The sequence below is a fragment of the Schistocerca gregaria genome, chromosome 4 (genome assembly GCF_023897955.1).
Source record: "Schistocerca gregaria isolate iqSchGreg1 chromosome 4, iqSchGreg1.2, whole genome shotgun sequence".
Classification (NCBI taxonomy): domain Eukaryota; kingdom Metazoa; phylum Arthropoda; class Insecta; order Orthoptera; family Acrididae; genus Schistocerca; species Schistocerca gregaria.
This window is the reverse complement of record NC_064923.1, coordinates 336,343,412-336,361,222: the sequence shown is the minus strand read 5'-3', so window position 1 is coordinate 336,361,222 and position 17,811 is coordinate 336,343,412. Positions and strand designations below refer to the sequence as shown.

The following is a 17,811-nucleotide window of genomic DNA, read 5'->3' as shown; positions in this document are numbered from 1 at the left end:
AGTATTCAGTATTAAATCATTTTGCAGCTACAGTCATTGCATTATTAAAAACTATGTCTGCTCCTACATATTGCTTATCTAATCACAGTAAGACCTATATGTAAAATAATGGAAAAGGAACCACTCACCTGCAGCGAACTGAGCATGGAACACAGACTCAGCAGAAAACATGCATCAGCTGTTCTAGAGCAGTGATTGCCTTTCCCTTATTTTATATACTGCCCCAGTCAATAATTTTCATTGCAATAGAATAAATATTTATTAAGTCTCTCTTCAGAATCTTATTCTGGACCTGTAGCAACAAAATCATTGAATGAATAGATGACTGATGACATAAAGGCGTTATTGATTATGAAGAGAAACTACTGCTTACGTTACAGGGCACGGTGTAAACACAAAAAACAGGTAAGCACAGTCCCTATGAAGGTGCAAGTGTTTGTATTCCTGTGGAAGACCAAAGAGTCCGTAAGCTAATGACTCTTTGTTTGCTGCCATTGCTATTACATGTTTGGCAAGCGGCTGTCTGTTTTCAAAAATCAGAAACCTAAGCACCACAGACTTAGGCAAATTTAAAAAGGGATTTGAACTCTTTACATAAAACACTATTTAATTTTTACTGTGTAAATAACTAGTCTCTTATACTATGACTCTTGATAATATAGCACACACAAGCTCAGCCCGTCAGCTGGCAATCCAGAAGTGCGTTTTCCATGGTTTCTCAGATCACTAGAGCAAGTACAGGGATAGTTTCTTGGTAAGGCCAATGCTGCTTTCATTCCCTCAGATAACAACACGTCTGAGCCCACTTAAATCGATTATAACCTTAGCTGTCAACAGGACATAAAATACTAAGCTTTCATTGCTTTAATATAATAATTTGTAATTATCATGAGTATGGAAACAAGCAGAAATCAAAGAATATCCCAACTTTCACTTCAGCGATATTCAGTTAAATTATGTGTTTCAAATCATGAAGAGTTTTGACTGAGAGCACCCCTGAATAGTAATATATGTATTCAGATGATGGTATTAGATCAACTGATGGACAAAAGTTAAACTACCCTAAGCCTAACAACAACAAGAAACTAATCACATATGCTCAATGAAAAACTTTAAAAAAAGTGTGCTAGACAATATAATAAACACTGTTGGTTGAACATCACTTCTAAAGCTAAAAGTAGTGTATGGTTCAACTAAACGGTTTATGACTATTGTTACTGTATCGTTGTATGTTGTACACATATAATGTAAAGTAGAAGATAGTGGTCAAAATAGCGAGGGATCATTGTTAATTTAAAATTAAGACAGGAAACGGCAGAGTGAATGTCAGATAAATTTTAAGTAAGTAAATAAACGTAGAACAGCATGCTAAGTAAACACAAGTTATCAAAAGAAAAACTCACTATTCAGATATCTATGGATGAGTTACTTACACATTTCACCATTGCTCTCAGACTATTGAAGTGAGGATTATGTGGGCAGGGCTGAAGCACTACCGCCTACATTATGGAAAGGAAAGTAGGGAAAAATTTTGACTAGATCTGCATAACCCCTTGACTCAGTAGCCAACATCACTAAATCAAGAACTGAGAATCATCTGGGCGTTCTAATTTTGTTACACATAGAAGAAAAAAATAATAATTCATTTATCAAAGATATAAACAAGATATTAAAAGTTTACCCACATAACTTAAAAATGTACAAAATAAAACCTGTCAATAGGATATGAACAATGAATTACGAAACTCATTGAGTGTTGCAGTGCAAGCTGAGACTGTGGATAGCAAAACACACTTACTGTATACACATACATTGCCTTTTTTCACTCTCATCTGGATAATGCACCTTAGTAATTTTGTAAGAATATATGCCTGACTGTATCAACAGCTTGCTGCTCGAACAGTGCGCTGATCATACTTTTTGATTTGAAAACAAACATCTGAACCTACTACCGATTACCTGGGCTAAGCTACAGATTGTGTGTGCAAGCAAATTAATTTTTAAATTACCTAATTTAATCACAAATGATATTTTGTGACATGTGATTATAGTAGAATATGACTGACTCTACTTTCGATAAATTCCAATTCATCAAGAACTACAAAGAAGAAAGTTGTCAGATGCAGTGTGGGACTAGCACCCAAAGAATCACGTAGGCTTTGGTTCAAGTGATTAGAATTATGACAGTCTGTGATTTACTAGTGTATAGTTGAATAGTCTTTGCTGGATAAAATCTTAATAACTTTGATCTTAGAATGTCATTACATCATAAAAGAAGAGAGGGAATAGGGTTTACATGTCACATGATAGGCTAACAAAGGTCCTCAGCATCTAGAAGTATCTATTCTTATCTTTTTCAACAAATCATTAACAGAATTGTTAACGATATCATAGAGCTAAAAGAACTGTGAAAAATACATCACCAAAGTATTAGGCATAAGCAAAATTTACGTTTAATGTAGTTCAATAGTCACCTTTGTTATTAAAATGTCTTTCACACTGTGATTAAACTATAGTAAAGTCCAACATACAGCACCACTGTTCTTACTCTTTGAGTGGATACTGGTACTTAAATTCCAAAATTAACAATTTTTTGGTAATTTTGTGTAAACATATGAAACAATACAGAGGCCATTTGACGTCTCATGTTATAGAAATATATAACTTACTGGTAAGATTTTTTAATTCCAAGCTGGAAATTACTATGGTCTTCTAGCAGTTATGGGTGTCTGTGCATTGCCAGAGATACAGGGTACGGACAACTAACTTTTATGTTACCTAATACTGTCTCGCTCTGAAATCAAATCTTCTTTTATAAATATAATTGTGTGATAAAGTTTCAGTAAAAATCTTTGGTATAAAAATTGCATCAAAGTACAACTGACATGTTGTGTGTCAATACTGTATCGAACATTGCTACCAAGCAGTGGTCAGCACAATGGACACGCATACAGTAGGGTGACGATTCAAACCCGCACCCGACCAGCCAAATTAATGTTTTTGTGAATTCCCGAAATCGCTCTAGGCAAAGGGAGGATGGTTACTTTTAAAGGACATGGCCGATTTGCTTTCTCATGCTACTTACAATCCGAGCTTGTGCTCCATCTCTAATAACCCTGATGTCGACGAGAAATTAAACCCAATATTCCTTTCTTCTTCCTTCAAACATTACTACGACAAAAGACAATTTCCCACGTAGTGCTATTAGTTTACACTCTGTATAAATAACTGCTCCTCATATAATTTATTTTGGGCCAATTTCAGAGCATTCGCGAATAGGGCTAACTAACATTCATCTACAAATTACACCAAATACTTCCCATGGGAACTATTACAGATGCTTTGGATTTCACTTCATACCCCCATAGTGTATCTTATTTCACTATATAAAACAGCATTACGGAAAAACAATAAGCATAACTTTCAGGGGAAACATTTTTCACACATAACTAAACAAATTTTCATAGAAACTTTATGTGATCAACGAATGTCAGCCGTTTCCAGTCTGGTACTTAACTCACTTTACTTACACGAGGGTGTAAGATAGCGCTTTCCCATTGGGCTTACATTTCTGATCTTCGTTTTTCGCTTGGTGAGAGCTAGGACGACGTGGTGCAGCTAATGCAAAACCATGTCTCGTTTATGTTCATGGGCCGTGACTATATACCAGCGACATTTAGTAGATACAGAAAGGTTACAGATACGATTCTAAACGTGTTCATACTGTTAATTTATGCGATTATTATCTTGTACAAAAACCCACAGACAAGACAGAGCAGAGCCTGAGCTTTGCTTTACTTTGCACTGGAGCAAAGTATTTACAAAATGAAGTGTCAATCAGAATTCCATGCATTTTCCTACGTTTAACTGTAGGTCGGCCTTGGTTAAAACATCTTATTCGTCATCCCAGTCATTAATTTAAACTGTTCACAAAAAAAATAGAGATATGTATTGTACTTTCAGTAAACATTTTCTAATATGACAGTGTTTAGAAGTGGAACACATATTGACGAAACAAGTATACAGCTTTCAGCGCCATCATTTTTTTGCATACAGCAGTAGCAATCATGAACTATAAAATGAAAGCCTTAATACCGGGCGTAATGACATGTACGGTACGTATTATTGAGATTACAATTGTGTTGTCCAAATGGAAAATCAGATCGGCAAATAATAGTGGTACTGATGACTTACTACTGTATAAAGGATTTTCTATCAGTTAGAAGAAAAATTACACGTTGATAAAGGTAAGATTTTGTTGTCTGAAGGAAATTATCAATGTCCCAGGAAACATGTATTTTTGTGATTTTCTTCTCATAAGCAGCTGTACAGAAATGAAAGTTTGTTTGCTCAGTAGTGTTATGAAATGTGACTGTGGAGTGATTCTCGTGTAATGAATGCTGGATGAAATAGAGCTGGGATTATTAATTATTGATTGCTTATAAGATCTGAGATTATTATTATGATAATACGATTGAGTAAATATGTTGAAGGTAGTAATGATAATTGATAATGATTAGGAATATAATGATGATAATATGATAGGTAGCTGCAATGTTTAGGAATTTTGATGTATTTTGAGGAATGAGTAGTTAATGATTAGGGCATATGTTGGGGATCCTGTTTTTCTAGAAGTTCGTCTTCCTCTTCATAGAAATATTTCATTAGCTTGCATGTAGTGAGACAAAGGTAATGAACAAAAATATATCTGGTAGCACAGGAGAGATCTGAAATGGTAAGTTACATTTTCCATGTGAAGTCTGTTGGTTCATCAGCTGCAATGGATATGTCATATATTTCTGACATATTTATGTACTATGTTTTGTGACTTTTTTAATCTGCTGCATATGAGAACATTATACTGTTGAAGTATGTACATTTGCTTCTATACCTACCTGCATACCTTTTTCTCTTCAGGTCAGATTATGACAGAGATAGTGATACACATATATACATCAAAACGAATTTGGCTACTATCATTATATTCCCTATTTATAAGACACAATTGCACAGATGATGCACTGTTGAATAACAAATTTTTATTATGACCCTAGGCAAACGTGGAAAACATGAATGAGAAGATTATTAAGCGAAATAAAGAAGTATTTTGTGATAAAATGAGCATTTTAGTGGTTTTTTGTTTTTGCATTTATGCACTTGTTAATTAATTTTCCTGCCATGGCTTAGGTTATTATTGTGAAATGTTTGTAATCCAGTTGCTTAATATGAGCATTGCGTATCATGGCTTTTGCCTCTTGTGAAGTAATCCAGTACTCATTTACAGGTGCAGCAACACATCTTCTGCCAGTGACTTCTTAATGGCATTTTGTGATGAATTTGTGTGATATAATACGTGGCTTTAGTTGATGCATCGCTTTCATGATGAAACTGTTGTGAATGATTTATTTTAAACTAAGAATGTGTTAATCATTTTGTTTATTAATTTAGTTTAATGTTTTTGCTGTATATGTATATGATAAGATACTTTAATGAACTGCCGGGTGCGATAAAATATGTGCCATGTTTACTGTATATGTACATGATAAAGAAATAGGCTGTACTGCTTTTCTGATGAGATATTTTTGTGAATATATGTACATTTTTAACATCAACACCAAAAATAGATATCTGCCACTGCCAGAGTTGAGTAGAGTAGAGCCTCAGGCAGGCCAAGGAGCAAGGAATGTGCAGCACACTTCAACTGAGGCCAAGAAATCTAGGAATGTACAATGTGTTAGGAAGAAGAAAGTACTGCCACTACGTAGTAGCCATGTGCGAGGTGTCGTTCATCAGTTACAGGAAAGTCTTTGAGCAGCGTACCAGGCCACCTGTATCTTCAAACCAAATGCAAGGATAAGTCATGTGATAGGACTTTGCAAAACAGGACTATGTAGTTGTAGTGGGTGGGACTGGAGACAGTTTCGACATGGATGGGGCACATGACATAGGTGGTGACCTGGCAAGATAGCTTCCCTGACTCATGACACCAATGTACACTTTGTTGAGCTGTTCCGACATCATGATCGACCACACCTTGATGGAGCTGTGAGGAGAATCAATGTGAGATTAGGGCTGGCTCTGAGGACAGCCAATTTTGCTCATGTTTCTCTGGTGTCTGTCGGGATTATCACCAGATGGTGTTTCACTATGCATGGCCTACACCTAAACAGGACTGGGAAGGGACGATTGATACAGCTGATTTATAAAAGTATAGGGGTGGATCTCTGACCACACATGGTCAAACACCTTTTGTCATGGGTAGGAAAAGTCGGTCTATTTTAGGATAAATCCACACAAAACATTCGCCTGGCTAAAGAGTATCTCCAGCAGTTAAAAAAGACAGATTTTAACACTTCAAATGTCTCACATACCAGATGTCACAAAGAAGAACAAGCCATTGGAAAGAGTAACATAGGGCGTTTTACGGGCTTAAGAATCCTCCAGAAAAACTTGCAATCAATAAAAAATAAAATACAGCTATTAGAAGTTGAACTCCAATCTCTGAACTGCACAATACTTTGTGTTACTGAACACTGGTGTAGAGACTCAGAAATCCAACATGTAGTGTTATCATAGTATCAAAGGGCAAACTCTTACAGCAGAACTGCTTCAAGGGGTGGAGGTTCATGCCTTTATATCAGAACAGGAACGCATTTAAAATCACGACAGGACCTCAGTGCAGTACTGAAGACGAACACTTTGAAATATCAGCTATTGATTTAACAGGGCTTGGTATCACCAAGTAAGTAATCATGTTGCGTGTGTATAGATCTCCCAGTGGTAGTGTTTACGCTTTTTTCAATAAATTAACAGAAATTCTGGATAAAGTAGGATGGATACAAGCAGTAACAGATTATTTCTTACAAGCAAATAAAATGGAGTAAATTATTTATCTTTAGCTTATGTATCTGAGTATTTGTATTTACTTCCGAAAACGTTAGTATTCCAGATACAACAACATCATGTTGAGGAATACATAAGTCACTCATATTTCAAGTCAGATCTCACTATACATTCTTGTGCAGACAGTGTGTCGTGCTGGAAAGTAGATTAATTTCCAGGAAACAGTACTGGTAATTTCAAACAGTTATTTTCTTAGAATTAGAGCAGTAATTAATTTTTTGTTGGTAGTCATAGTCTAATAGTGCACTACATATTATGCATCATTCATGATGTGCTTCAGTACTGAGTTATAGGTACGTGGTTTTCACTGAGCACACAGTTAGTTACTTTGGCCTTCAATTAGATTCATTTTCCTTATCTCAAGTTTTGCATTTGATGAGGTTAAAGTTTTATTTCACGACTCTGTTGACACGCCCAATACAGTGTCAACAAACAGTCATTTTTTCTCCGAAGTTGACTACATTATCTGAAGTACATGGTACATGAGGGAAAAGTTTTCGAAATCAGTCATTTTCCTCACATACATATTATTTTTTATAGAGAGCTTACAATAAAACTACGCAACATCATCTATTACAGTGCAATTTAAAAACTTAAGCAAATCTATATTGATCACTCTCTTTATAAATTTGTAATACATTACTAATAAAATTATTGTTTGCAACTGATGTTTGCCACGAACTGTCGTATTAGCCTTCGTGTTCAGTCACCTTCTGTACCGCTACGTAAGAAAAAAATAATTTTGCGAATTGAAACGTTAAGAGTTGTTGGATATTTGAACGCTTCTAATACTAACTGTCGCAGAGCCAGTTTCAATTATTGGTGCAAATGGTTCAAATGGCTCTGAGCACTTAACTTCTGAGGTCATCAGTCGCCTAGAACTTAGAACTAATTAAACCTAACTAACCTAAGGACATCACACACATCCATGCCCGAGGCAGGATTCGAACCTGCGACCGTAGCAGTCGCTCGGCTCCACACTGTAGCGCCTAGAACCTCACGGCCACTCAGGCCGACTCAATTATTGGTGCCTCTGTCACTATAAGGTAATTATTGAGGATAACATGCATTTTGGTCCATTTTGATGCCAGTCAATACCCTGTAACCTCAAGATGCCCACGAAAACAAAGTAGATTGAATGCTCAGGGAGGTTGATAGAGAGCGATTGGAGCAAGCACCGAAACTATCCCCTTGTTACGTAATGAGGTAGAACACACTGGTAACCTGCGGGAGCCGCAGACTGCGTGAGGCGGAATGAACGAGACGAGGTTTGCCCGCTCTCGGCAAGCCGATTGGCGGCACACTGTGCTAACAGAATAGAGGCTCACAAGCTGCAATTTGTTTTTTCAAAACATTTTACAGAAATTATGACGCAAAAATTGAATTTTTACGTTATTTATGGCTTTATATGTTGGCTTCTTGGTGAAGTGTCCATCATTACACTAATGATCATAGATATTCTGATATTTCACATACAGGTAACATACTGTATGAAATTCGAAAACTTTTCAATGGAGAACAGGGGTTACAGTCAATGAAGAGCTCCCTTATGATACTTTGTAGGAAGTCTAGGGGGGCTAGACTTGGTGATATGGAATATTTTTAATACTTTGGAAGACGAATCTGACTTGTGAATAGTCATAAAACAAATTACAGTTGCGACCTTAAAACTCTGCGTAATAAATAATTTTCTTGAAAGAAAAGCTGTCGGCTACACTGCATAGGATTTCTTGAGAGAACTGGCCATATATTACTTGCATATATAATATAGTTAACATTTATAATTTTTGCTGAACCTTCGTAGGGAATCATAACCTGCTACCAAACTCGAGGAAATGGATTTTATGAAGCGCATTCACTTCCAATCACATGAGAGCGACAATGAAATGCTCATAACATTCCTCATCCCTCTTAAGCTTTGCAATATACCGAAACTTGTCATCCTGGCATGGGTGTCGTAAGTGAAGAACATGATGGAATTTTGTATTGTTGACGGTCGATTCGAATTTCTTCAGAGACGCGTGTATTGTATAGCAGCTTGGTAGTCATAAAGCTGAGATCTACGACCATTAACACAACTTACTGAGTCGAGCTGCCAGGAGGATTTGATGTGTAAAGGTTTTCTTCTGATTTTGTTACAGAATTTTCTTGGAGTTCTAGCAGCTCCATGAAATAATACACAAAAAAATGACACGTAACAGTTACCTTTCTAGCGCTGACTGCAAGAATAATCACTTCATCCAGCACACATAGCCTGCACACACTCGGATGCGCATCTTCCTGTCCACAGTATCTCATCTCGCCTATCTTAATCTTCGAGCGACCGCAACCTATAATTGCCCGACAAGCTTTCAGAAAGTCCCGACAGAGAATGCCGTCATAACTACACTCTTGTAAGACGATGAATTCTAAGATCTGTGTATGGCCACTTTAACCCACACTAATGGTACATCTTCCTGTAAGTTTTACATATTTCTAATTAGCCACCTTCAGGAGAGCTGTTTTGCTGTCGACGAATACGATTTTCTGCAACTGGCGACGGTACTGAATATGATGCTCCAGAGTCCACAAGAGCTTGCGCTGGTCGGCCATCGATGAGGTTATCGACGTAGTTTCCGATCATTTTTGTAGTGATCGACGGCGGAGGTTTTTTCTCTTCGTCAGCCTCACCTCCAAGGAAGGTCGCACACTTCAGTTTCCCAGGTTGCGCCGGCTTGGTGATCGGCTGGAGCTTCTACACGGCGATGGAGAGCTTGATCGGCGTGTTGGGGAGCGTCCTCTCCAACGACTAGCCTAAGGCGATGGTGACCTACGTCATCCTGCACCAACATCTACATCTACATCTACATCCATACCCCGCAAGCCAGCTGACGGTGTGTGGCGGAGAGTATCTTGAGTACCTCTATAGGTTCTCCCTTTTATTCTAGTCTCGTATTGTTCGTGGAAAATAAGGATTGCCGGTATGCCTCTGTGTGGGCTCTAATCTCTCTGATTTTATCCTCATGGTCTCATCGCGAGATATACGTAGGAGGGAGCAATATACTGCTTGACTCCTCGGTGAAGCAATGTTCTCGAAACTTCAACAAAAGCCCATACCGAGCTACATAGCGTCTTTCCTGCAGTCTTCCACTGGAGTTTATCTATCACCTCCGTAACGCCCTAGCGATTACCAAACGATCCTGTAATGAAGCACGCTGCTCTCCGTTGGATCTTCTCTATCTCTTCTATCAACCCTATCTGGTACAGATCCCACACTGCTGAGCAGTATTCAAGCAGTGGGCGAACAAGCGTACTGTAACCTACTTCCTTTGTTTTCGGATTGCATTTCCTTAGGATTCTTCCGATGAACTTCAGTCTGGCATCTGCTTTACCGACGATCAACTTTAAATGATCATTCGATTTTTAAATCACTCCTAATGTGTACTCCCAGATAATTTATGGAATTAACTGCTTCCAGCAGCTGACCTGCTATATTGTAGCTAAATGGTAAGCGATCTTTCTTTCAATATATTCGCAGCACATTACAGTTGTCTACATTGAGATTCAATTGCCATTCCCTGCACACTGCGTCAATTCGCAGCAGATGCTCCTGCATTTCAGTACAATTTTCCATTGTTACAACCTCTCGATATACTACAGAATCATCCGCAAAAAGCCTCAGTGAACTTCCGATGTCATCCACAAAGTCATTTATGTATATTGTGAACAGCAACGGTCCTACGAGACTCCCCTGCGCACACCTGAAATCACTCTTACTTCGGAAGACTTCTCTCCATTGAGAATGCAGCGTTCTGTTGTTTAGGAACTCTTCAATCCCATTACACAATTGGTCTGATAGTCCATATGGTCTTACATTGTTCATTAAACGACTGTGGGGAACTATATCGAACGCCTTGCGGAAATCAAGAAACACGGCATCTACATCGGAAACCGTGTTTAAGGCCCTCTCAGTCTCGTGGACGAATAGCACGAGCTGGGTTTCACACGACCGTCTTTTTCGAAACCTATGCTGATTTCTACAGACTACATTTCTAGTCTCCAGAAAAGTCATTATACTCGAACATAATAAGTGTTCTAAAATTCTACAACTGATAGACGTTAGAGATGTAGGTCAATAGTTCTGCACATCTGTTCGACGTCCCTTCTTGAAAACGGAGATCGCATGTGCCCTTTTACAATCCTTTGGAACGCTACGCTCTTCTAGAGACCTACGGTATACCGCTTCAAGAAGGGGGTCAAGTTCCTTCGCGTACTCTGTGTAAAATCGAACTGATATCTCATCAGGTCCAGCGGCTTTTTCTCTTTTGAGCGATTTTAATTGTTTCTCTATCCCTCTGTCGTCTATTTCGATATCTACCATTTTGTCGTCTGTGCGACAATCTAGAGAAGGAACTACAGTGCAGCCTTCCTCTGTGAAACAGCTTTGGAAGAAGACATTTAGTATTTCGGCCTTCAGCCTGTCATCCTCTGTTTCCATACCATTTTGGTCACAGAGTGTATGGACATTTTGTTGTGATATACCTACCGCTTTGACATAAGACCAAAATTTCTTACAATTTTCTGCCAAGTCAGTACATAGAACATCTTGTTCATCTTCGTCGGCCCGGAGTTGGCGTCGGCAAAGATCGGTCGGCTGTCGTCTAGCGCGGGCGTCATCATATACCCGCCGCCTTTCTCGACAGTAGCGCACGACATGTGCCGGTCGTCCACAGTGAAACCTACTTGTTAGATATACTGGGTCCTCCAGACGTCAATCTTCCTTGGAGCTCAAACAGGTTCCTCATGGGGCATTGTAGGAACGTAACGCCGCCTAGGTCTCGACTTTTTCACCGTTGTAAAGGGAAATGAAGGGCGAGAGAATGGGTTCAACGTCAGTTCCATTTCCTCCCTTATGACTTCTTGAAGAGCCTCGGTTTTTTGTTCGCCGTGCAATCCAAATACCTTCTGAACTTCCTCTCTCACTGTCTGTCGAAGAAAACTCGTGAAATCAGTTCCTTCCTCCATCACAGATATCGATACGACATTTGGAATCCGTTCAAACTTCTTGCGTGTAATTCTTTTTTGATGCATTGTCTCGATATACTGGCACCGTTTTATGAAGTCGTCTGCTGTCGAAACCTACTTCAGGAGTAGGGCTTGATACAAGTCCTCAGTAACACCCTTCATGAGATGTGCAATGTTATCTTCGTCCTTCATTCTAGTATCCACTATTTTACACAGCTCCAAGACTTCTCGAATGTAGGATGCTGTAGTTTCTCCTGAGCGCTGTGCCCTGCACTTTAATTAATCTTCAGCCTTGCACTTCTGTAGTCGTGTGTCGCAGAAATACTTGCGCAGTTCCACCTGGAATACTCCCCAGTTGGTGGACCTCACCTCGTTGTTCCCATACCATTGCTTGGCAGTGCCCTCCAAGTAGAAAAAACGTTAGCCAAGCACAGGGTGTCATCCCATTTGTTAAATTTGGCTATACGTTCATATACCTTCAGCCACTTGTTTGGATCTTGGCCATCGTCACCAGAGAACCCGGAAGGATGTCTCCCGTGGTGGCACACACTTCTTCTTCTTTCTCCGTTAGATTGCGATCTGTTGATGGGAGCCACTATGTCGTCGATAATGTGGGCTATCACAAGTTCCAATAGCCAGCGCCTCCACCAAGATAGTGTCACGAAGAAGAAGGTATAATAAGATGAATGACGAACACTAACTTCACGCAACGAAGGTTTATTCAGCACATACATATAGAAGAGGGCGGAGCGAACTGCCCCGGGCCAGAACAAAAAAATGGTTCAAATGGCTCTAAGCACTATGGGTCTTAACATTTGAGGTCATCAGTCCCTGTGACTTAGAACTACTTAAACTTTACTAACCTAAGGACATCACACACATCCATGTCCCAGGGAGGATTAGAACCTGCTACCGTAACAGCCGTGTAGTTCCGGAGTGAAGGACCTAGAACCGATCGTCCACAGCAGCTGGGCCGGCCAGAACACATACAATATACATACAGCTACAGAACATTCAAGTGCAATGAGTCTTGGCATTTGTAGATACTTCTAGAATGTACTCGAACCGAATATCGAAATTAAAATTGTACAGTCCACGTGAGTGGACTCACGTCCCGCCATGCAACAGTTTAGCATCATAACCACTACACCACGTTGCCACTCAGGGTCATATGCGAAGATATATTTAAGTGAATTTCATTGTCAGTACAAAGAGAAGGTGCTGGGAGAGGCGTAGAATAGCAGAGATAATGAAATTTGTTTGCAATGGCTTAGTGGGGTACATGCATTTTTTTTGTAAGGCACGGTATTTGCTTTAGGGACTGTTTTGCATAGGTTAAAAGGTTCTGTCACTGGCTTTTTCAGTTACCCTATTGGATCTGAATTTTCTTCAATAAGAAAAGAAATTTAGGACAGTTTAAGGACTAGCGAATGTGCAAGTGGATTGGGAGGTGTCGAGCTATTCAGGAATATTTTGACGGTGAGTTTGTCTATAAGTCTAGGACGTCGTCTGATGAAGTTAGGCAGGTAGTGGCGTTATGAGCACTTTATATTTGCTTTATATTAAGGATAAGTCTCGATATTAAACTCCTGGACCCTACGAATTTTGGTTCAATGTGAATCTAACACAACATGCATTCCTTTACAGTGGAAGTAGCTGTGACCTTTTTATGATGATTATGTAACTGGAGTTAGAACCAGTTTTGAGTGTGGTAAGCGAACTGGAGGAAGGACCGTTACTACCCAGAATATCAAGGCCTTATGTCTGAGTTATCTTAGACTTCAATATGGGTTTCCGATCTTTGACTGTGGCTGGACCAATATCTATATCGATAGGAGCTGGTTTCAATTGAACTTCTTGATTGATAGATCCCACTACTGATTCTTCATAAATGGGCGTGATTACAGCTATTACGTAGTTAAGAGAGGAATATTAGAGTCTGATTCCTGTTGGGTGGCGGAGTCTTACAGACAGTAAGCACGCTGACACTAGGATGGAATGAGGAAGAGAATCAGTTGTGACGTCTTCAAAGGAACCATTCTGGCGTCTGCTATAAGTGTGGCCAGATCTAAACCATGATTAGTTGGCCAGACAAAGATTTTGAAGGGCTAATGTTCGTGTTTAGCGTAGTGTCATAATTTCTTCGCATTATAAATAATGGTAAACATCAAAGGAATGTAAACAGGGACTAGAAATGGTTGTAATGTATTTCTTGAAACAAATCTTAGATATTGTTGACACCATTTAAGATGGGTTTCCGTTTAAAAATTTACTACTGTCTAGAACCCACTCCACACAGAAAGAAATGTTCCTTGTTGCTCGGAATGCACCGAACGTCGCCATAGCTCTAAGGGGTTAGAGAATAATTAATTGATACATCGTCCAGAAATCAAGTTTTATTTTGGAAAGTGCTTGTCACGCGGCTTTTACTTGTATGTAAACTTTTTACGGAGTGTAGCTGTGTCTGACTTACTTCCCTCCTTTTCAGATGTTCACCTCCCTTACTACCTGATAGTATTAACCCGGTATCATCTTCGTCCTGTCGTACAGTGGTGTTTCATGCACAATGCAGCTAAATTCTCCTGGAGGTTTCTGTATATGTGGAAGGCCGGTGCTGAGTAGTTTCCGCGTGCTTTGAGTCTCTCTGTTAGGTTGTAATGTATAGCTCTTCTTATGAAAAATCCTCCTCCTGATCTTATTAGGAAAGGACTTCTGTTAGTTACCGATTACTGTAAAATGTAGATCTAAAAGACACACAGAGAGAACATCACGTAGTGCCACAACCATAAACTGAAACATTCATATCCACATGGTTGTGTTGCAGAACACGTGGGACAAGGAGAACTTTAATTTCTGTTTGTTTACAACTATGACAGCAGTTGCATAGAACAAACCTGAAAAAAACTCCATTGGTACAGACTTTTGAAAAATCAGTTCAGTTCCATTTAGTGTTAGCTCCAATACTGCAGGAAAAGCGTTATTATTCAGAGTGCGCACGATTTACAGAATTAACTGACATCTGAGAGCGTTAGACAAAGCATGTAAAATCAATTTCATCGCTGCTGGACCAAACAACACTACAGAAATTAGTTAACAACGCTGTTCAGTTATAACATAGAGAGTGTAACAGATACCATTGCGACTGGTATGTCACATTATTACAGTTGACAGGAATGAGTCCTGAAGGGTTTTGGCACACGTGCAAGCTCATACAAGACCAGTAAACGCTTGATAACTGAACTGTATTGAGCCGATACCTTATAAAACGAAACCAAGTAATTGACAAATATTTCTAGCTAGCGTACTTTAATTTCTGCAAATTTAATGCCACTTAGTCAAGTGTCTGGGAAACAAATTTAAATATTTCCTTGGCTATAAGTAAGTGGGTAACGCTACTTAAAATATTATTTACACACACAACGAAAATTTTTCGTGTCTCTCTTTCAGCTAAGTGTGTTTATTTCTCAGTAACAAGAGTTTCAAAATGAATAGTCTTTGCAGCATCCTTGTGTTTAAATTTCACAGTCTTTAGTCTGTTCAGCAGAAACTCTTAATTGAGCGAGATATAATAGATTTGTAACTGAAAGATTGTCAGCACGAAACGGTCATTCTTCGTTTTCTCCATGAAAGCAACATCATACCTCCGATCCCAATTTTTTTTTTCTCATCGTATCGTTCACATGTATTTTTGGATTTGATTATGCGGGTTGATTTACTTTCACCTATTTTCGTGCTACGTGGCGTTCTAATTCCGTTTTCTTTTCATGTTATCTACTGTAATTCCTTTTCACCAGATAAAACTGTCGTCTCTGTGTCTCGTGTGGTCTTATTTGCGGATTGTTATTTTCAGAGACAGTTGATGCGTGTCCTTTTCTTCTGCTGGTGCTATGGAAACAATGAGGCAGCGTTTCTGTAAAAATCTGGTCCTCTCTAAAAGAAATGACAAATTACTTCTACAGGACTTAAAGCGAGTCAGAAAATAAGGCATACAAAGCAACTAATCTGTATAGACATCATTAACTCTACAATGATTAACCGAAATTACAGAAAATCATTCACTAAGGCTTTGCTGGGGCACTTCAGAGATCTATCAAGTTTAATTTAGCTAAGTAACGGGGCGTATTGTCTCCTCTAACTGCCTTGTAAATTTTTGAAATGTACCTGTACACCTTACAATGAAAGTAGTATCGGGCAACGAACAGTTGACAAGATGGACGCCATGAGAACGATGCATAGAGCGGTACAGTTCCTGCTCAAGGTTAGCAAAATGTTTGGCACTGCTCCGCTTTCTTTCAATGATAAAAAGGGGAAATTTATTGTTTCCTTTGGTTGGAAATGTTATTCTGCCATTGTCACTTCATTACTTATAGTACTGATATACTGCGGTATGCAGAGACGAATGTCACAGCTGCACATAACTATGGGTGACCTTGTATTACCTATCGATACTTTTAATATTCTTCTCGGAGATGTTTCAGGTATTGTATTAATATTACGAAGCATTAGCCTGAAGCAGAGATGCGTTGATATGTGGTGCTTGAATCTACTTTCAGTTGATATGTTTCTACACAGAAATAGTGAGCCTGAATACTTCAAAATATCTAAACTTCTGCAACGGATGCTTTTCATGGTGATGCTTTTATCACTTGTATTGTTTGGTGGATACATGTGGCTCCCTGAATACCGGTTTCAGCTTGACCTACTGTTTCCATTTTATTTCTGTTACGGTGTAAGGTATGCAGTCACACATCAGTTTTTCGCATTTAACATGATTCTGTACCGAAAGTTTCTGCACTTGAATAAACATTTGCTGGATATATTCTGCGTTCATTCAGAGTTTGATCTTGATTATATCATTTCTCCTTGGACGAAGACAAATACAGGAAATTATGTTTCAGAGTTTCAATGTAAACTGCATTCGGAAGATTCATGCAATTTAACACGGAGGGAGCGATTAGAAAACAGAATTAAGCGTAAATCGGGACTAGCAGCACCAATGACTTTACAGTTTAAGAGTAGCGTACCTGTCTCTCATATACGGAAGGTTCATTGCCTCCTTCATGACATGACAAGGAGTGTCAGTGAGGCATTTGGTGTACAGATTGTCGCAGAGGTAACGTTTTCTTTTTTGAACATTGTGATGAACACTTACGTCATGCTGGCTCACTTTCTTCGGACTGGAGCAGTTTCATGTGGCCCACCGACAGGAGTGGTTTTATTGGCGTGTCTACCTTGGTCTGTGCTGTCAGTCTGTAGGCTGGCCATCATAGCGTGCAGCAGTGAATCGGTCGTCCAGGAGTCTAATCACACACTGGAGCTGGTCAACAAGCTCCTCCTACTTCCGTCCAATGGGGACTACGATCGCCGCCAGGCTCTGCAGAAGTTCGCCCACCAGCTGCACCATAGCCGGCTCAGCTACAGCGCTGCTGGACTCTTCTCCATTGACAGGTCGCTGATAACCAGCTGTGTGGCCACCATCACTACATACCTGGTGATCCTCATACAGTTCTCTCTGAAAAAGTTCAGTAGGCAACAAAGAAATAACTGTAGTTCTTGAGACTACCGCAATATGCAGCAGACACTACAGATTTATTCACGTACCATGTTCAGAGTAGTGACACATTGTAGTGTAAGTAAATAGCAGACTTTTGAAGAAGATGGTTTATCGATGTACATGTGATTTTTTACAAACTGCAACATTTCGTTATTATTCCGCACGTTTTTTCATAGAAACTTTGTGATCTTCAGTGTGTGTTATCTTATTTTTATACAGACCAGTCGATGTAACGTTATTCGGTCACCATACTCACATATGTCAGTAATGGTACCCACTTCTGTTCATTGACACAGAGAGAGTTTTCAGAAATACGTAACGTATGAGACTATTTGCAATAAATAGTAAAA

General features: G+C 39.2%; 1 protein-coding gene across 1 annotated transcript; it reads left to right on the top strand.

Moving 5' to 3' along the window:
* The first annotated feature begins 16,174 nt into the window (after nt 1-16,174).
* LOC126267709 (putative gustatory receptor 28a) lies at nt 16,175-17,464 on the top strand. Its single transcript, XM_049973012.1, has one exon. It carries the CDS (start codon nt 16,175-16,177, stop codon nt 17,462-17,464), a length of 1,290 nt encoding a protein of 429 aa, XP_049828969.1.
* The last annotated feature ends 347 nt before the right edge of the window (nt 17,465-17,811 follow it).